This window comes from Xyrauchen texanus, chromosome 45 (assembly GCF_025860055.1).
Source record: "Xyrauchen texanus isolate HMW12.3.18 chromosome 45, RBS_HiC_50CHRs, whole genome shotgun sequence".
Lineage (NCBI taxonomy): Eukaryota > Metazoa > Chordata > Actinopteri > Cypriniformes > Catostomidae > Xyrauchen > Xyrauchen texanus.
The window spans coordinates 7,290,681-7,311,974 of NC_068320.1; the positions used below are offsets into that span (position 1 = coordinate 7,290,681).

The 21,294-nt window shown below is 42.8% G+C and overlaps 1 protein-coding gene across 4 annotated transcripts in view; it reads left to right on the forward strand.

Annotated features, from left to right (window-relative positions):
• Nucleotides 1–21,294, forward strand: part of usp6nl (USP6 N-terminal like) — a 90,265-nt gene that overhangs the window by 37,650 nt on the left and 31,321 nt on the right. For all 4 annotated transcript variants that reach the window (XM_052118470.1, XM_052118469.1, XM_052118467.1 and 1 more), the window contains one exon: nt 15,894–15,967. In XM_052118470.1, coding sequence (XP_051974430.1) covers nt 15,894–15,967 — 74 coding nt within the window. The remainder of the gene's footprint in view (nt 1–15,893; nt 15,968–21,294) is intronic.

Here is a 21,294-nt window from a genome sequence, read left to right on the forward strand (position 1 = left end):
AAGAGTCAAGAGGACTAAACAACAGGAGAGAAATGAGTGTATCTGCAATCAGGCCTGACATTACACTCACTCTGATGAGAGAGAGAGAGAGAGAGAGAGAGAGAGAGAGAGAGAGAGCAAGATTAGTTTGATTTGAGAAAAAAAAAGGAATGTGTCTCGCTGCATGCTAATATCTCCAGCATGTACTCATCTTGTGTGCATTGCACAACTGTTGATTAAAATGAGATTATTGCATTTTATGAATAAATGTTAATTTATTCAGAGTTTCTGAACTCTGCCTAAGTTACAGCATTAGTATTGTGCTGTTTAAAAATGAATATGAACTTGTTTTCTTTTAATTATCCGAGGTTTGAAAACACGGCATCTTTTTTGTTATTTTGGCCAGTTGTCATTTTCTGCAAATACATGCTCTAAATGACAATATATTTATTTGGAATTTGGGAGAAATGTTGTCAGTACTTTATAGAATAAAAAAAAAATATTATTGTAATTTTGTATTTTGTAATATGTAAGTAGATAGTACTTTGCAGAGAGTTATAATACAAAATATTATCATATTATTATTATATTTTGTATTTCTTTTTTTTTTTCATATCTTTCTAAATCAAAATGTATCACTGTATAGGGTGCCTGAGTAGCAAGTATTGATGCTGACTACCACCCCTGGGTCGTGTGTTTGAATCCAGGGTGTGCTGAGTGACTCCAGCCTGATCTCCTAAGCAACCAAATTGGCCCAGTGGCTAGGGAGGGAGAGACACATGGAGTAATCGCCTTGTGGTTGCGATGAGTGGTTCTCGCTCTCAATGGGGCGCGTGGTAAATTGTGCGTGGATCACGGAGAATAACATGAGTCTCCACATGCTGGGAGTCTCCGCAGTGTCATGCACAGCAAGCCACGTGATAAGATGCACGGATTGACGGTCTCAGAAGCGGAGGCAACTGAGACTTGTCCTCCACCACCCTGATTGAGTTGAGTAACCGCTCCACCACGAGACCTACTATGTAGTGGGAATTGGGCATTCCAAATTATGAGAAAAGGGGATATATATATATATATATATCTCACAATATACATACCTATCACATTAACATTTCTTCATTTAGCAGATGCTTCTATCCAAAGTGACTCAAAAAATGAGGAAAAACACAACTTAAGCAATTCATCTTAAGGAGATGGTAACACAAAAAGTGCTGCATTTCAACGTTTAAATTGCTTCAGAAAAGGACTAGCAAAGACAGTTGTTCGGTACACAACAATTTCATATTAGCCAGATAGCTACCTAGCTAGCCGGTACCTAGGCTCATCACTGGTTTACATGAAACCTGGGCTAGGTAGCCGCTAGCCAGCTAATAATTTCTTACCGGCTGATTAGTTGTGTGTATAAATTTTTTAGCGACACACATCTAATTGTCTATATGTAGAATGTCTCGGGTTACATGTGTAACCCTTGTTCCCTGAAAAAGGCGGAACGAGATGTTGCGCTGCTAAGCGCTAGGGGAACAATCTTGCATTGTGAGCAGCTGTGAATTTGTGTGAAACACGTCAATGAACATTGACCTGAATTTATAGCCTCGGCTGGTGAAGATCATTAGACGCACCTGTGGCCAGGCTATAAAATAGAGGCGTCACCAGCGTGTCGACAGATACCTTTTCTGAAGAGCAGTCCTGGGACGTCCCAGTGCGCAAAGCAGCGCAACATCTCGCTCCGCCTTTTCAGGGAACAAGGGTTACACATGTAACCCGAGACGTTCCTTTACAAAAGGCTTCACTACAATGTTGCGCTGCTAAGCGTTAGGGGAACGCAATACCCACGCCGCAGACTTGGGGCTGTCCGGACCCCTACGGTTGTGCAGTGTACTCACAAAAACATGAGAGGTCTCAGACATGAGCTTGAGATGTCGGCTCAAGGGCATAGGAGCCCGGAGTAGCATAAACATCCAAGCCATTCATTTTTGATTTATGTGTGCGGAGAGGATCAGCCTGCCGCATCACAAACTTGTTCAGGCATGAGCTGAGATGTCGACTCAAGGACATAAGAGTCCGGAGTAGCAAAGCATCTAACCCATAAAGTTCGATGAATGTGTGCAAAGAGAACCCTATCGCAACACAAACTTGTCATAAAAACTGATGAATGTGAGCGGAGAGGACCAGCCTGCCGCATCATAAACTTGTTCAGTCATGAGCTGAGATGTCGATTCAAGGGCATAGGAGCCCGGAGTAGCATGAACATCCAAACTATAGAATCTGATGAATGTGTGCGGAGAGGACCAGCCTGCCGCATCACAAACTTGTTCAGGCATGAGCCTGTCATAAAAACTGAAGAATGTGCGTGGAGAGGACCAGCCTGCCACGCCACAAACTTGTTCAGGCATGAGTTTGGGATGTCGACTCAAGGATGTAAGAACCGGAGTAGCAGAAACATCTAACCCATGAAGACTGATGAACGTGTGCGGAAAGGACCAGCCTGCCGCATCACGTAATACTGCCATAAAAAACGAAGAATGTGCGCTGAGAGGACCAGCCTGCCGCGTCACAAACCCGCTCAGGCATGAGCTTGGGATGTCGACTCAAGGACGAAGAGCCCGGAGTAGCATGAACATCCAAACTATAAAATCTGATGAATGTGTGCGGAGAGGACCAGCCTGCCGCATCACAAACCTGCTGCAGAGGGACCCCTCTAGCCAAGGCTTTAGAGGCGGCGACCCCTCTGGTGGAGTGAGCCATGACACCTACTGGCTAAGCTTGACCGCTACTCATAGGCCAGGGCAATAGCATCCCTCACCCAATGTGACATAGTCTGCTTGGTAGCGGCTGTCCCCTGTTGCGGCCCCCAAAGCAGACAAACAATTGCCCAGACTTACGCCACTGGCTAGTGCGGTGGACATAAGTTTGAAGGGCACGGACTGGGCAGAGTCCGTGAAGACTTTCCTGCTCCGGCGTTAAAAACGGCGGGGAGCAGAAGGCTTCCAGAGTGACAGGGTGTAGTGTCGAAAAAGGCACCTTAGGAAGGTAGTCAGGATGAGGATGCAGGATAGCTTTGGCCATACCTGGGGCAAACTCTAAACAGGCCGGCAAAACAGATGGAGCCTGTAGATCCCCGATTCTCTTAAGAGAGGTAATCGCCACAAGAAAAACCAGCTTGAGAGTCAGAAGTCTATCAGACTCTGACTCTAGAGGTTCAAAGGGGGTTTCGGCCAGACCCTCCAGGACTATTGCTAAGTCCCATGAGGGAGTTCTGGTCCTAACAGGGGGCCTCAGTCGCCTGGCTCCACCTAATGAAGCTGAGCGAGAAGAGGGTGCCTCCCAAAGGCGCTCGTCCATCAAGGCGCGGCGTGTCGAAATGGCGGCCACATAAACCCTGAGAGTAGCGGGCATATGCCTGCTGACAGTTTTTCCTGCAGAAAGTCCAGAACTGAAACAATTTGGCAGTGAACTGGATCTGCACTATGTAAACTGCACCACCTTTCGAAGACACCCCATTTATTGGTGTAGATTCTTCTGGTGGAGGGAGCCCTAGCACTAAGAATGGTCTCGATAACTTCAGGTGACAGCCCTGTGTTCCTCAGTTGGTACCCTTCAGGGGCCAAACATGAAGTTTCCACAATTCGGGCCGGGATGAAATATCGCCCCTGTGCCTGAGACAGAAGGTCCCTCCTGTCCGGAATCGCCCAAGGCGAGCCGTCGAGGAGAGATATAATGTCTGAGAACCAAATCCTGTTCGGCCAGTGAGGCGCTATCAGTAAGAGGCAAGACCCTTGCTGGCTAACTCCTGGCTAAGACTCCCGGAGCAGAGAAACCGGGGAAAAGCATACAGACACATTCTGGGCCATGTATGCTCCATCAGGCCCAGACCCAGGGGGCTGGGTGACTCAGAGAGAAGTAGAGGGACATTGTGCAGTCTCTTGAGAGGCTAAGAGGTCCACTTCTGCTCTGTAAAATCTCTCCCAAATTTGTTGTACTACCTCGGGTGGAGTTTCCACTCGCCTCGGTATGTTTTGTCTGGACAGCAAATCTGCTCCCACATTTAGGCGTCCAGGGATGTAAATTGCCCTGAGTGACAGGAGCTTGCCCTGGGCCCAAAGGAGAATCCGATGTGCCAGCAAATTCAGGTGGCGAGAGCGTAGACCTCCTTGACGGTTTATGTAGGAGACTGCTGCTGTGTTGTCCACCAAGCACAAGGACATGGCAGCCTCTGAGATGTTGGAGGAAGTATTTCAGGGCCAGAATACCGCCATCAGCTCGAGGCAGTTGATGTGCCAATCGAGCTGATGACCCTCCCATTCCCCTTGGGCTGGACGCACCACTTAAGATCGCATCCCAACCCGGTCAGGGAGGCGCTCTGTCGTTAGCATCCTGCGATCGACATGACGCACCGAGAGTGGGACCCAAGGTAAGGAACCGGGTCTGAGCCACATAGAAAGGGAACGGCCGCGGCACGTAACCCTTATTTGCCTTAGGGGACTGGCCCTTGGATGAAATCCCCTGGCTTTTAGCCACAGCTGAAACGGTCTCATATGGAGAAGGCCCAAAGGAATAACCGTGGACGAGACGCCATGAGACCTAGTATTCGCTGATACTGAAGAAAAGTGCAACTTTGACCTAGCCTGAGATTGCTCAGGGAGTTCAGGATGGAGCTGACACGAGCGGAGACAACCGTGCCCGCGATCGTGAACGAAGTTCCATATAATCCCTAGCTAGGTAATTTCCTGGGTTGGAGCAAGAACGCTCTTCTGGACGTTGAGTCTCAGACCCAGAGAACCTAGATGAGCCAAGACGATATCCCTGTGCTGTACTGCCAGTTCTTGAGATTGTGCTAGTATCAGCCAGTCGTCTAAATAATTCAGAATGCGGATGCCCTGGAGTCGCAAAGGAGCCAGTGCTGCATCCATGCATTTCGTGAATGTGCAGGGTGATAGTGCTAGGCCGAACGGAAGAACCTGATACTGGAAGGCTTCGTCCCCGAAAGCGAACCTCAGGAACTTCCTGTGCTGTGGCAGAATTCCAATATGGAAATATGCGTCCATGAGATCGATCGTGACCATCCAATCGTGATGTTGGATCTGAGACACGACCGACTTGACAGTTAGCATCTTGAACTTGAACACCCTGTCTGAGCGGTTCAAGCCTCGAAGATCTAGAATCGGACGCAACCCCCCACCCTTCTTGGGAACCAGGAAGTATCTGCTGTAATAGCCGGACTCTTTCTCTGGAGGGGAACATGTTCTATGGCCCCTTTGCCAAGAGATTTTGCAGTTCCTTCCACAGTAGACATGCCTGCTCCGGTCTTACGGTAGTGGGAACCACGGCGTTGAAACGCGGAGGGTGGCGAGCGAATTGAATTCTGTAGCCTTTTTCTACTGTCTTTAGAACCCACATAGAAATACCTGGCAGAAGTTTCCACGCTGCCAGGTTCTCTGAGATGGGTACTAATTTCAACACTTCCTGTTGAGGGGGTGCTGAGTGTTCTGTGTCCTGGACTAAGGCAGGAAGCAACGGTACACCCAACTCTTTGTTGGAAGCCTCTATCACCCGAAACACCAAAGGCGGCGGGAGTGAAGAGGTTTCGTGAGGGTATCGGGAGGGCCGAGTGGATGATACACGCCTCGGCCCGAAGGGAACTACCCTCACAAGGTTGGGTACAAGAACGCCAGGGCTTCTTTCTTTTAGAGATCACAGCCCTGAGGTCCTGCTTGGGCAGCTGCTGAGGGCTTACTGAGCCTGTCCCCAGTCCCTACAAGGGGGAGCACGACTCGCCACGCTCTGTTTTTGAGCCTCTCTCCTAGCAGAGGCGGGCGAGACTGGGTGGTCGACGGCCCCGCCCCTGAGTGCGGCGAGGAAGAAACTGCCCAAAGGCTTCCTCATGGCTTTTCGCCTCCTGGAATCTAGAGATAACCAGTATTCATGGCGTCTCCGAAGAGTCCAGAAGGCTAAACCGGGCATTGATTAGGAAAACTCTGTCCCTATCTTGGATGCCTGACAGGTTAAGCCATAAATGCCTCTCCGTACTGACCAAAGCGGACATAGACCGCCAATGGCACGGGCTGACTGCTTGGTCGCGACGGAGAGACAAACCGTAGCTCGACGAAGCTCTGAAAAGGCCTCTTCGCCGAGAGTTTCACCCGCGACTCAGATCTTTTAGCAGGTCGGCCTGGTACGCCTGTAACACAGCCATGGTGTGCAGCGCTGCACCAGCCTGACCTGCCGCTTGATAAGCCCTCCCCACTAGCATGGAGGTAGTCCTGCATGGCTTAGAGGGGAGAGCAGGTTTTTTCAAGGATCGATGCCTAACCCGGCGAGAGATAACCCGCAAGTGTCTCTTCGACCGGGCGGCATCCTCGAATACCCTCACGCCTCAGCACCCACGATAGTCGAATATAACGACGCCGAGGGCACGTGAACGCTGAGGTATAAGGGTTCCTCCATGAACAAGCAAGCTCATCGTGGAGGTCATCAAAGAAGGGAAGGGACTGATGAGGTGTTCCCTTCCCTTGGCCATCAGACAGAAATCTATCCTCTAATTTGGAGCGCTTGGGGGTTTTGGTCACGTGGCCAGTCTAATTGAAGTCTGGCCACAGCACGCAGTCACCACATCGAGTAACTCCTCAGAGGATTTTGTATCCTGTTTTGAGTGCTCTGATGTGGGTGACTCGAACTCTATAGACCCAAGGGAATCGAGGTCCCCTCCTGAACTGAAGAGGCCGAGCGCTTCAAGAACACGAGAAGGACCAGCCGGATCTGGGGAGAGAGCGAGCTAAAGGGACGCACCCGCCTCTCGCCCTCAGCCAGATCCATACGAGAGCCCCACGTAATGAAGTGCGGGTGCTGGCTTCGAAGTAAGCGAGGCGAGCTGAAGCATCCCGACCGAAAGAAGGTCACAATGCGCCGCACTCGCCCGCCCCAACGCGAGAGCCGCGTGTTTTCCCCAAACAAACAAAGCAAAACTCATGCGTGTCCTTGTCTGTCATGAGACGCTGACAAGGAAACACGCACGCTTGCTCTGTTTCTCCGTCATTCTCTCTTTTTTTTCTCTTTTTTTTTTATATATATATATATAAATATATACTCTTTCAGAGCAGAGAGATAAAGAAAGAAAGTTCTGCGCGCTGCCTAACAATTTTTAACTCCTAACAAAGAGGGAAGAAAGTTTTGTAGCAGGTTGTGAGACACACAGCATAGTATGCTCTGAATGAAAAAAATCTGTCGACACGCTGGTGACGCCTCTATTTTATAGCCTGGCCACAGGTGCGTCTAATGAGCTTCACCAGCCGAGGCTATAAATTCAGGTCAATGTTCATTGACGTGTTTCACACAAATTCACAGCTGCTCACAATGCAAGATTGTTCCCCTAGCGCTTAGCAGCGCAACATTGTAGTGAAGCCTTTTGTAAAGGGAACATAGGCTAAATATCGAAAATTACTCAAAACGTTATCATAGATATCAAGTTTATTTATTTTTGGGGGGTGGGGGGGATAAATATCGAGATTGTTTTATCGCCCAGCCCTACGTTCCTTTCTGATAGCATTGCCTGTATCATACCGAAGTTAGCATATTTACCGGCTTTATATGGTCATGACATGAGTTCTAAAGATTAGAGTTATGTATAGCTTTGCACATACAAGATTAGTAAGTGGTTTCATTACACTAGTCTCATGTTAATCTGTGCAATGCAACTCTTGTGGCTACACTTTCAAAACAGAATGTATTTTAACATTTAGCCTTAAATTGAGGGATGAGTCAAAATTATTTGAAAGAGTGTTCTTTTAAGAACTCTGATTTAGGTGCATCTTTTCCAACGTGATAAAGAAGCTGTTATTGAAATGATGGCTTGCTGTTTGTGGCTAAAAGCCACCCATGTACGAGTGTGTAAGTGAGCTATAATGACAGACAAAATTACAGGGTTGCTTGGGCGCGTGTGTGCACGTGTTTGTGTGTGCGTGTGTGTGAAATCATAAAGAACCAGACCATTCGTTGACATCACAATACTGACAAAACTGAGGAAATTCTTGCCTTAACAAACGTGGGGAAATACAAGAGATACAGAAATAAGAAGAACATGCAAGAAGTGATGAGGAAAAAGCAGAAATACATTGTTATAAAGTGTTGATAAAAATAGCAAGGAATGCCTGAATGACTGACTTCCCCTTAAAGCAGTATATTTTTTTGGTGTCAGATAGTGTGTGTGTGTGTGTGTGTGTGTGTGTGTGTGTGTGTGTGTGTGTGTGTGTGTGTGTGTGTGTGTGTGTGTGTGTGTGTGTGTGTGAGAGAGACAGAAAGCTGGACGGCTCTTGAATCTGACTGGAATCATCTGTGAGGGCAAACATACCAGGGTGAAAGTACGAACAGAGGAACATGTGTTAGATCATCTTTACACAAGAGAGACTTGTGTAAGTGTGTCTCTACACTTACACAAGTCTCTCTTGTGTAAGTGTAGAGACACACTTACACAAGTCTCTCTTGTGTAAGTGTGTCTCTACACACTTACACAAGAGAGGAACATGTGTTAGATCATCTTTACACAAGAGAGACTTGTGTAAGTGTGTCTCTACACTTATGCCTCCTACACACTACATGACTTTCAAAGACGCCGGATCGTGGTACTGTTCATATTAAACTGTCTGTCTTGTCATTGAAGTCATAGAGTTTTCAAATTAAATGACGAATCAGCGACAGGGGTGAACACAATACAAAATATTTAACTATTGACGAATCCCCAACAACTCTGCCTGGACCCCAAAATTTGACTCCTCCGACTGATACTTTCCGTGCCCTGTTTCTTGCTCTCTCATTGGCTATCTTGCTGACATTGGTGACGCGTCTGCACTTCTCTCAAATCATGTCTTTGATAGTTCATACATTGCGATCATTGCTCATGGGAGCGAGCTCCGATTTACCTATGATTAGCTTTTGTCTGCGATCTCCACAAAACTGTCGGCGAGTGAAAATCAGGCCTAAAATCATGTAAACTCTGCATTATTAGGCTGTCTCTCTAATCCTACTGAGTTGCCTACATAGAAAGAATTATGTTCCATCATAGTGTTTGAATTGCCTTTTACTTTGGAAACACATTTTGCTTGCCTATGATATCCAAATACACCGATCAGCCACAATATTAAAACCACCTACCTAATATTTTGTAGGTACCCCTCGTGCCACCAAAACAGCACTAACCCGCAAGATGATATTCTTCTCACCACAATTGTACAGAGTGGTTATCTGAGTTATCGTAGACTTTCTCAGTTCAAACCAGTCTGGCCATTCTCTGTTGAGCTGTTTTTGGCAAATCCCAGGAGATCAGCAGTTATAGAAATACTCAAACCAGCCCATCTGGCACCCAGCTGCTCAAGATTCCTCCCAAATTGCTATGTAGGGACATACATTATTGACTGTATGTTAGTAGATACATTGTGTATAGGCAATTGTAAGTACCAAATTTGTCTTTTTGTGGTTTGATATCTTGGATAAAGTTTAGGCTACTTGAAGGTTAGAGAATACATAGGCAAATTGCTCGATGTTACTATATTTATTCTTTAAGAAGTGCAAAAACTATGCAACTTTTATCATTCTTTCATCTATTCAAGTATTTTTTATTGAAAAAATCTCCATCCCAGTCTTTTAGCAGAGTTTGAAATAAGAAAACATTCATTTTATCATGTATGTATTAAGGGTGACCATTTTTATTTGAAGTTTATTGGAATTTTCCATTAATTCCATTAAATTCAATTGTTGTAAAAACACATTGTTATCAAGGGACATATATTATTAGCTTTATTTTTGAAGAGACATTGTGTATAGACATTTTTTCCAACCTGCAAACTCATCGACGTGACTTTGTTCATTCTTGAAGTACAAAAACCTCTGTATGTACAATTTTTTTGTATGGTGATTACTGTAGATTCGCTGTTTTGAACACCACTACTATACATCGTACCATCGTGTCCTCTCTGGGATAACTCTGCTTTGACCTACCTGTGACTCTGTGGTGCTACATCAAAGTGCTGAGAGCTTACTTTAGTGAGACTTACTTATTTGTGTGTGTGGGTCTAATAGCACATTAGCTGTAAAATAAGACATGGCCCATTTCAGAAATTGAGTATAGCACCATAACTGTTGTTTTTACTTCCTGATTCACACTAATTGCATATCTTGTCAGCTCGTTTCAGTATCTCTACTCAACAGTACTGCTCTGGAAAATGTCAGCAAAGATAAGTTGTGATTTACTTTGGTCTTAACTACATAAAATGTGCTTTGTTAATCTGACAATTTGAAATGCTTTTCATTTAATGTACAGCATTTCTGCTTCAAGGGCCACATTGGATCCCTGTAAATATGCTCATGCTCACATGTGCTAAGTGTGAGCTGTCAGGCTAATATATGGAGTGAGAACGAGAGAGTGTTGAGCTAAAACATGGTGCTGAGTGAATGCTAATTTGTCTTGGAGGCCCTCGATGTTTAAGGGGCAACTTTAAGACATCCCGCCATGTTAGACTACTGTATTTTGTGTATATTCTACTGTAGATGTAGAGTATGTCCTACTGTACCTGCTTTCTCTTCTAGTCTTGTCTTGTGTGACCCAGTCTGTTCTCTTCTTGTTGCATTGCCTTTTGTCATCTTGTTTCTTCCTTTGTCTCATGTCGTCTCTTCTGGTCTAGTGTCTTTTTGTCTTGTATTGTGTCATATTCTATTCTGTTCTTAATTCATGTTATCATCTATTCTAGTCTACTTTCTTCTGTCATGTAGTTTTTTTTCTTCTAATATTGTCTCTAGTTTCTTCTCATCTTGTCTTGTGTCTTATCATTTTGTCTTGTATCATCTCGTCTCATCTAGTTTCTTCCTTTGCTTCATGTCGTCTTATTTCTTATAATATTGTCTCATCTCATCTAGTTTCTTCTCATCTTGTATTGTCTCATCTAGTGTCTACTTTTGTTTCATGTTGTCTTTTCTCTTCTAATCTTGTCCCGTCTCATCTAGTTTCTTCTAGTCTTGTCTCATGTCTTCTCGTCTCTTTTGTTCTTGCATCATCTCAACATATAGTTTCTTCCCTTGCCTCATGCGTCTCTTCTAATCTCGTCTCATCTAGTTTCTTCTCTTCGTGTCTCACGTCTTCTCTTTTCTTTGTGTCTCGTATCATCTCCTTGTCTTCTCTTTTCTTGTTGTCTCATATAATCTCTACTCATCTAGTTTTTTCTTTTGTCTAATGTCATCACTTTCAATCTAGTCTCTTCTCTTCTAGTTTCTTCACTTGTCTTGTGTTGTAGGTTCTAATCTTGTCTCTTCTCGTCTTGTCGTGTCTTCTATTCTCCTTGTATCATCTCTTCACATCAGTTTTTCCTACTTTGTCTAAACTTGTGTCCTCATATTGTCTTGTGTCTTCCCTTTTTTTCTCATGTTTTATCAACTCTACTTTCCTTTCTTGTCTTATGTTGCCTCTTGTAATCGTGTCTCTTGTCTAGTTTCAACACGTCTTGTCTCATGTCTTCTCTTGTTATCTCCTGTCTTTTCTTGTTGTCTCGTATCAACTGTTCCTGTCTTGTTTCTTCTCGTGTCTCATGTTGTCTCTTCTAATATTGTCTCTTCACGTCTAGTTTCTTATATCTCATGTCATCTCTTTTAATCTTGTCTCTTCTCATCTAGACTCTTCTCATCTCATCTTGTCTCATGTCTTCTCTTGTCTTGTGTCATATCATCTCTTCTTGTCTAGTGTCTTTTCTCATGTTGTCTCCTATAATCTCATCTCTTCTCATATAGTTTATTATTGTCTTTTCTTGTGTCTTCTTGTCTTGTCTAATGTTTTTTCTTCTTTTCCCTTATCATCTCATCCAGTTTGTTCTCGTCTCATGTTGTCTCTTCTAATCTTTTCTGTTCTTGTCTAGTTTCTTCTCTTCACAGTTTGTCTCTTTTCTTAAAATCATATAATCTCTAAACTAATTAGTTGTCATCTTGTCTTTTGTCTTCTGTTCTCTTCTCTTATTGTCTTGTGTTGTGTCATCTTTTATTGTCCGGTCTAGTCTAGTTATTCTCATGTTTGTCCACTAGCTGTGCGGCATAATCAAAATACAGAAAACCCAATCATATATAAACATCCCAGACCAAACAATGAAACATTTGTGTGTGTGTGTGTGTGTGTGTGTGTGTGTGTGTGTGTGTGTGTGTGTGTGTGTGTGTGAGCGTGTATTTATCACTTTATGGGGACCAAATGTCCCCATAAGGATAGTAAAACCCGAAATTTTTGACCTTGTGGGGACATTTTGTCGGTCCCCATGAGGAAAACAGCTTATAAATCATACTAAATTATGTTTTTTGAAAATGTAAAAATGCAGAATGTTTTCTGTGAGGGTTAGGTTTAGGGGTAGGGTTAGGTTTAGGGGATAGAATCTATAGTTTGTACAGTATAAAACCATTATGTCTATGGAAAGTCCCCATAAAACATGGAAACACAACATGTGTGTGTGTGTGTGTGTGTGTGTGTGTGTGTGTGTGTGTGTGTGTGTGCGTGTATTTATCACTTTGTGGGGACCAAATGTCCCCATAAGGATAGTAAAACCCGAAATTTTTTGACCTTGTGGGGACATTTTGTCGGTCCCCATGAGGAAAACAGCTTATATATCATACTAAATTATGTTTTTTGAAAATGTAAAAATGCAGAAAGTTTTCTGTGAGGGTTAGGTTTAGGGGTAGGGTTAGGTTTAGGGGATAGAATATAAAGTTTGTACAGTATAAAAACCATTATGTCTATGGAAAGTCCCCATAAAACATGGAAACACAACATGTGTGTGTGTGTGTGTGTGTGTGTGTGTGTGTGTGTGTGTGTGTGTGTGTGTGTGTGTGTGTGTGTGTGAGAGAGAGACAGAAAGCTACACCCCAGCTAGATAACATCAAAGTACAGGCTGATATTCAGCAGGTTGGGCTATTTAACACAAAATCTTCTCTTACAGCTTTTCCCTCAGTTTGTAAAATGAAACAGAATTGTGTTTACAGTTATGCACTTACAGTGGAAGTATTTGAGGCAAGGTCTTCGAGCGGGTGTAAAAGCAGAAATGTGAAGCTCTTATTTTCTTATTTTTCTTATCCATTCCAGGTGGAAAATCTAGTTATGTGTTACTGTTGCTCCATGTCAACAGTAGCTTATTTTGTGGATAGTTCCATTACTTCCCTCTCTGGTTTCCTTACATGTATAGTGTGAAAGATTATATTTGTTTTTTAAAGTTTATTCCAGTGCATTGCCCAGGAGACTTCTTAGCTATGAATGCAGTTTTATTCAGAAAAAAACTGAGGGACAAATGGAAATAGTTTTCTGTGATAACCAACAGCATGTCAATAATGCTGTTTGACCATAACTTGTATTGAACCCGGAAAGCAGACTCATTTTGTTTGCTTTAGATGTGAATGACGCAGTATGCCCTTGAGAAGCTTAGTTCTATTTGAAAAGCCACTTGTTGCTATGCCCCAGCCATTAGAAAAGTGTGTGTGTGTCTCCAACTCCTCCTCTGAGTGAGCAGCAATCACCAGATCATCAGCATACGTAATATGGTTGATCAATAGGGAGCCATCCCTTGACCGCACCTGGGCATCTTATATCTGTACCAGATGGAAATTCCTCCGGTACATCCATCGAAGTCTTCACGAAACACGTGGTCGAAATAGGTATTAAATAACCAGAGGACATCCCTGTCGCACTCCAAGGTGAACAGGGAATGGCTCAGACTCCCGGCCACGTAGTTTTACCCGGGCCTGCTTGCCAACTTGAAGGTCCTTAATGTTCGCGAGCAGCGGGTCTGGGACTCCGAAAGCACAAAGAACCACCCAGAGCCCAGGCCTACTGATGGTATCATTGGCCTTGACCAGGTCAATAAAGCAGAGATGTAGGTCTTGCTGGAATTCCCTACACCTCTGCTGTAGCAGACGGACAGAGAATATGGCATCTGTGCAAGCCCGACCTTACCTGAAACCACATCGGGGCTCCGCAAGCCTCTCCTCAGCGTGCCTGGCAAGGTGTTGTTGAATAATCCTTGCCAGAACCTTTCCCGGCACACTGAGGAGCGAGATGCCCCTATAGTTGTTACAGCTTGCAGTCCCCCTTATTAAAGAGAGGGACCACCAGGGCATCCTTCCAATCCTGTGGAACCCGCCCAGTGGTCCAGACTGCTGTTATGATGTCATGTAGGGCAGTCTGTGCACAAATGCCACCCTCCCTCAGCATTTCGCTTGGGAGATCATCTCTGCCCGGTGCCTTTCCTGGTCTCAGGCTCCGAATTGCCTTCAGTACTTCCTCCAAAGATGGCACCTCAGCCAGCCACCCACAGGGAGTGACTCCAATATTTGAGGCACCGCAGCCCCAGCAGGGTCATCCCCACTTTGTTCCACAATGTTTTCCAGGCTGAGGGACTTCCCCTCCCCCATGAACTCACAGAAATGCTCAGAAAATCTGCAAACCTGTTCCTGGGGGTCGGAGATTGGATCACTGTTTTTTCCCCAAATGATGGTTATAGGTGTGGAGCTGCAAGTAACTTTCTTGATAGAATTAAAGAGCGATTTTTGATCGTGGGTCATTGAGGCAGACTTCATCTCCTCAGCAACCCGCGACCACCAACCATCCTTGCAGCGCCTCACGGCTCTCCGAACTTCCGAGCGTATGCTGCGGTAAGCCTCCTCATTCTCTGATGTGGGAGGCTGTAGACGATGAGAGTGGGCCTGTTGCTTTTTCTTAGCCAGCCTGAACACCTCCTCCGTCCGTTGCAGTTACACGAGCCACAGTCCTAAACTTCATTCCCCCTCGACATCCGGAGGATGCCAGCGATGCTGAAATTCTTGTTTGAAACTTTCATCAGCTAGCCTAGACCAGGCCTCTATGGGTTTCAAAGGGGTCCTGGGTTTACTCCCACCACCGGAGTGGAAGAATGGCAGGCGCATCTTACAAATACCAAGCCTGGGTATTATGTACCATCGGATACTCCACCCCCATAGCTCCCAATTGGTGATGGGGCAGTTGTGGAGAGAGTGGAGTGTTTTCCATACCTGGGCAGTGTGCTTATGACCAGCTCCGGTTTGACAGCAGAGGTCTCACTCCGAATCAGTCGAGCGGCATTATCTTTTCATCGGTTGCGTAACGCTGTGTGGAAACTACCCGGTTTGTCACTCTGCACGAAGCTTCAGGTATTCTCGGCCATGGTCATTCCCTCCCTTCCCTGCTTGCGAAATGTGGACCACCCCCCTAATGGAACATCTTCGCCGGTTAGAAAAATTTAGGCTGGCCTGCCTAAGATCCATCCTGGGTTTAACCAGGCTGGATTGTGTGAAGAGCTCACAAATCCTTGAAAGATGTGGACAAAGTCCCATCGGTGAGCTCCTCCAGCAGGCAAGGATGCGTTGGCTAAGCGGGCGCAGTAGAGACTTGAGAAGAGATTCGAGTGATGTGGTACTGGAGGATGTGGAGCAGAGTGGACTTGCCGATGACTGGTACCAGCGGTGTCAAGATCGGCCTCTTTAGAGGAGGCTGGTGAAGGACGCTACTGGCCAGTTGGAGGCAGTCACCTTCCAACAACAACGTAGGGCAGAGGAGCGACGCTCACAACAACGAGCAGAGCGCCGGGTGGCTAAAGCACAGCAAGTTGGCACAGCAGGGGGCACAGGTGGTGCATCAGCCAGTCATCTCAGTCAGTCGACCCGTGTCACCTGTTGGATCTGTCCCGTGACCTCTTGCCATCGGGCGTTGGACACTTCACGTGGCCTAAACGTGCACATAGCCTGGCACAAGAGTCGTGGTGACGTGTGTGTGTGTGTGTGGTACATCATCTTTTCTTTTAGTGTCTCCAGAGCAGGCTTATTAGAGAGATGATTCACATATTGGACTGAAATTTGTGGCTAATATATCTCCCTATCTCTCTCTCTTTCTTAAGCGTCTGACTCAGAGCAGGATGCTGCAGTGAAGTTGGAACAGGAGCGAGCTGAAATACTCGCCAAATATGACAAGGTGAGAGAAAACAGCTGCCATTCACACTCCATCCAAATACCCTCCTACCCACTTTCCAAGAGAAACACAAACAGAACAGACAAGATACACGAAACACATGTTCAGATCCAACCTAACACATCCTTCCATCAGAAACTGTTTTCATTTACATACTTTTATGCTCATTTTGGGATATCGCATAAAAAATACTGAATGGAAACAACAAGATGCGATTACAATATCTGAAATGCGCATAAAAATGTGCACGCTTAAGGTCGAGAGTTTTGGTATTTGATAAGAGGACATGCTCATAAACTGAGATTAAAACACATTAACTGAATAAATTCCTAGATGTGCATCAAAAAAGTCATTTGACTTCCTCAACATGTCATGTGACTGAATGTTGTTATAATTTAAAAAGTACATGAATCAGATCCTTTTTGGCTGTGACTATTTACAATATATCACAACCTTGAGTGCCATACTTGCTTAAAAATGAAGCATATGTAAAGTCTCATATATTTCCTCATGATGTGTCTTCATTTGTCTCTGTCTGTCTCTCGCTCGTGACCAGTTTGTAAATTGGTGGTTTTAATTGAGTATAATCTGAGCTCTCATTGGGGGCTGTGACTCTGGAACATGTCTGTTAATTGAATTGGGATAAGCTCCCTTACATTGGATTCTCCTTTCAGATAAAAAAAGCACAACACACTCTGTCATGTTTAATTTAATTGTCTTTTTATGTCTGTATTTTGTTTTTCTCTCTCCAGCATGAACTTTTTTCCTCTTTTAGGTGATTCTCATCAAGAAATGTCCAGTTTGCATTTTACCTCAAAATATATATAATTTTATGGTGAAAATAATGTCACCATTAAAAAACGAAATATTGTGCTAAAAATAGCTGTGAAGGCTAAAAATAGCCACGAGTGCATCACCAGCCTGTGCGTGAGTTTCTGTCAACAGAGCAGCACCATTCACTAATGCTCTGCCGCTGCGCATACTATATATTTACTTATTAAACAGCCTTTTGTGATTCACAGAGCTATCGCACGTCTTCAAGTGGCTTTGAATAAAATGCACGAGTCATATGAACTACTTTAATGGTGTTGTAATGGTTCTTTTCTGTCATTTTTGGAGCTTGACAGCAACGAACGTGACTAACACACAGTATCGGATTTGGATCGTGCTCGTCAGACCGATACCTGATCCATCTAAAAGCTTCAGTATCGGAGCCGATACCAATCCAGTTATCGGATCGGTGCATACCTATGCAAAATAATATCTTGAAATTTGCGGTTAAATATTACTGAGACATGTCTTCAGATTTTGTGTTTCACCATTTTAAACTTTTTACATACTTATGCCCTAATATTGAAAATAAATATTAAAAAGACATGTATACAAAGGCCAATAATAAAATTATGTGAAATTCATAAGCTATAATTAAGTAGTGAGGTCGGCTAGCTAAATATTTCTTATTTTTTTATTTATCTGTAATATTTTTATCAGTGATGGGGGATTCATTGACTTGAGTAGGTTTAAGTTAGGGCCATATGAAATCTGCTTTATTTTTTTTACCAAATTCTGTGCTTTAAATTTAATTAAATTGTATCATCAAAACAAAACAAAAAAAACTGTCTAATCGAATGAATTCATAGAACTTTAATTAGCTGCTGATGTTCAGGTGTGGGTTGTGATCTTTTGGGTTGCGTGACCTTTTCATAGGGCATTTTACAAAAGGATGTAACAAAAAGGAAGTGAGAATGTCACAACCTGGAAAGTGATGTAATGTAATGCCAACTCATTCTTTGACTGCCAAATGTTATTATCATATGTCAGATATATAAATACATACGCACTATTCAGACAGGATTAGACTTTAGATTACAATTGTTAACATGGGACGTCTATTATTTCATGCACAGACTAGGGCTGGGCGATATATCGATTATTCACCATAGAACCGCAATGATTTTGCTGATTATATTTTATTAAGCGATATTGTGAATATTGAGATCAATAGAGCACTTTTTCAGCCATCTGGGTGAAGTATTTTCCCCATTCATTTCTTCCATAGACTTTATATAAAATCCTTCATAAAAGAGTTCCAAAACAACCAGCTCCGAGGAGAATCGCAACATCACAATCTTTGTTTTGAGGCAAAAAATTATTTGAAAATCTGACATAAAGACAAAGATACAAGGCTGTGTACTTACCGTCTTTCATAAGGGGCACGGACAACGATCCCATGAAGCATTGCGAAAGATGTCATTGAATAAAAAATTATTGGAATATATACAATTGTTTATTTTAGGTTATTGATTATAAGTATAGACATTTTTAAAAAAAATCTAAGTTGGTAATTTGTTATGTAATTTGTAATATGTAAGGGGTGTGTCATTGGTGTGTGTCGCCTGCAGAAATAATTTCCCGATGTGATTTGAGTTCTAATTTACACACACTTCACAAATCAATTTGATTTCAAATTCATATTCATTTGGATATACTTTAGTTTTGATGTCCATTTTGCTTACATAATGATTTTGAAGCTATGCTATATGTTGAAACATTGTGAAAATATTAGGATATACAGTACTGTGCAAAAGTTTTAGGTACTTCAGATGTTTCACAAAAACATTTGTCATAAAATGATTATTTATATCTTCAGATTTAGTGTGTCAATAACAAAAATACATTTTAGACTCTCAAACATTACTTTTCCAAATAGAAATGATTAGAGTAGAAGAAAAGGACACTCTGCAGGAGATGGCATTGCCCCCCGCAGAGCCCCCCACTGAACATCAAGCAAGTCTGTGATTACATGAAGAGACAGAAGCAACTGAGAAAGCCGAAATAGATGTGTCCAGGTGTACCTAAGAGAATTGGGGCTGTTTTAAAGGCAAAGGTGGTCACACCAAATATTGATTTAGCTTTTTTTATGTTTACTGGACTTTGTTTGATGTTAATTAATAAATGAAAACTATGTATGTAATATTTTTTGAAGACATCCTCACTATGCAACATTTTTCACAAGTGCCTAAAACTTTTGCACAGTACTGTATATTCTATATTAACAAAATATTCAAAAACTAAAAAGTAAACTTCAAAGTAAAAGATTGATCTTGAGATTGTATAAATAGTTGTCTGGAATTTTCAAATAAAGATTTTAGTTTAAATTATTGTTGTCAATTAATATTATTTAATCATTTATTATTAAAATTACATAGCACATACTGAACATTTTAACAGCATTTTCAAACTACATTTCAGTTACCATAAATGCTAATTTATGTATTCTGCCAGTGGTTGCCTGAAAGAACCGTCCAATGTAGTCCAACTCACAGGGAGCGCTGCTTTTGTCAGTATCCACAAAAGTTAAATTGCATGTTGTCAATTCAAATTTTTTTTACCTGTCGTTAAATAGACATTCACAAACAGGTTTTGCCTTCACTTGAAGAGGTAACAGTAGCATTCATATGCTGCTCCTTGTTAGGATCAGATTCAAAGGGTACAAGTTCTCTAGTTCAGTCGTGACAAGTTGCTATGGATATGACAAGTTTGTATGTTTGGTCTTGACAGACAAGATTTTCTTACGCTGCTGCTGCACAATTAGACAGACGTAAAGATCCCTTGAAGCAGATCTAGACAGGTGATGCTGAGGAGGAGGAGGGTTTCAGAAAGAAAGTTAAACTGGCTGACCTGCAAACAACTGAGGCAATTTAAATGTTAGACAAAAAGAGAGTATGGAAGTTGATTGGCAACCTCATTACATGTAAAAGTGCTTATCAGCTCTGGCAATAGAGTAAGTGAAACTAAGTGGCAAACAGATTATGGGCCGCTACGCCTTAAGCACAGTGCTACGCGATATGCCCAAAGTGGACATGGTCATGAATTTTTTTATTTTCGTGCAAGCATGCTCTAGGTTTTAAGCTTAAGCTGGTTGGCAAAATAGTGTGCATAGTCATAGTCAAGTACTCCAGTTATTCCGCCATCTGCATCTTATTATATTTTCCATTTCATTTTAAGCACTGTCTATATACATGAAAACAGCCAGTTCATAAGAATTTGGTTGTGTAAATGGGTTGTATGTAGGGATGCTAATGAATAATCTATGCATGATTATTCATTGTTAATAATTTGATTGATTAAGCTTTTGAAGTGTCGATTTATCATTTTCAGCACAAATTCATTCAGTAATCATGCCAGCCTATTGAGAAAAGACTGTCTATTAATTTTCATAAAATTTGCAACACTAGTTGTATGCAATGTTTTAAAGAATAATACTTAAAAAACATGGACCATTTGTGTCTTACATTCTTTTTTGTTTACATTTCTACATCCATTTTAAATATGAGGCATACTTCCATGACAGTGACATGCTCATTATATTCACATGGCTCATTGTATATACACTTGTCAGAATGAATTGGATGTAGGCTGCGTTAAATTATAAAGAATGCAAGTATAATTATTATATCAACTAACATAAACACATCATGGCTAGGATTCAAATGTAGCCATATCTCTTCGATATTATCTGCTGGTGGAATCCCCAAACTGCAAACGCAGGTACTGAGATTAAACTTTATGCTGAGAATAGACGTGGTTCTCAGACATCTTTGCACAATGACCTATTTCTCAGGAATACAGCAAAATGCGATTTGCGGCACCTCATTAACATACGAAACACATTTTCGCACATACACCCACGGATAGCGCAAGCACTCCACCCATGCCCACTTGCGTGTTGTACTGGTACAAAAATTGGGCTTAGTATTAGCTTTCACGAAAATTGGATACGACTGTACGTCACTGTGCATAGCGCTGCACATAGAGCTGTCACGAAAAAAGATCCCTACATGTTTAAAGGACCTATTAACTTGCGCCAGGTAGAGATCATTCATCACTTTATTATTTATTTAAATATCACAACCAGGCTATATCACTTACATGTTGTTTAAATAGTCTTTATATAATTGATGTTAGCTGACTGTACAAGGGACACCAAAAGGCAATGTTGGTTTCGCAAGACAAAAAATGACTGACCGTTAGTTGTTCCCCCAAAATTCATTATATAACTGACACACTGATCCAAAGAACAGTGTTTCTTCTCTTATTTTCTCTCTATCTGTCTTGCAAGCCACAAAAAAAAAATGTGTGAGTGTGGCATATCTGTGGAAATGTTATACACAGGAATGGGCTGATACATATTCGTGTGGTGAGCATTCTGCCCATATTTATCTCTCCTTACATAAACACATGCAAGGTTAACCTGTCTCTGCCCCAGGTGTCTCTCTCTATATATGTGATGTTTAAACGGAGCAGCTGACAAAATGTCCACACACTGC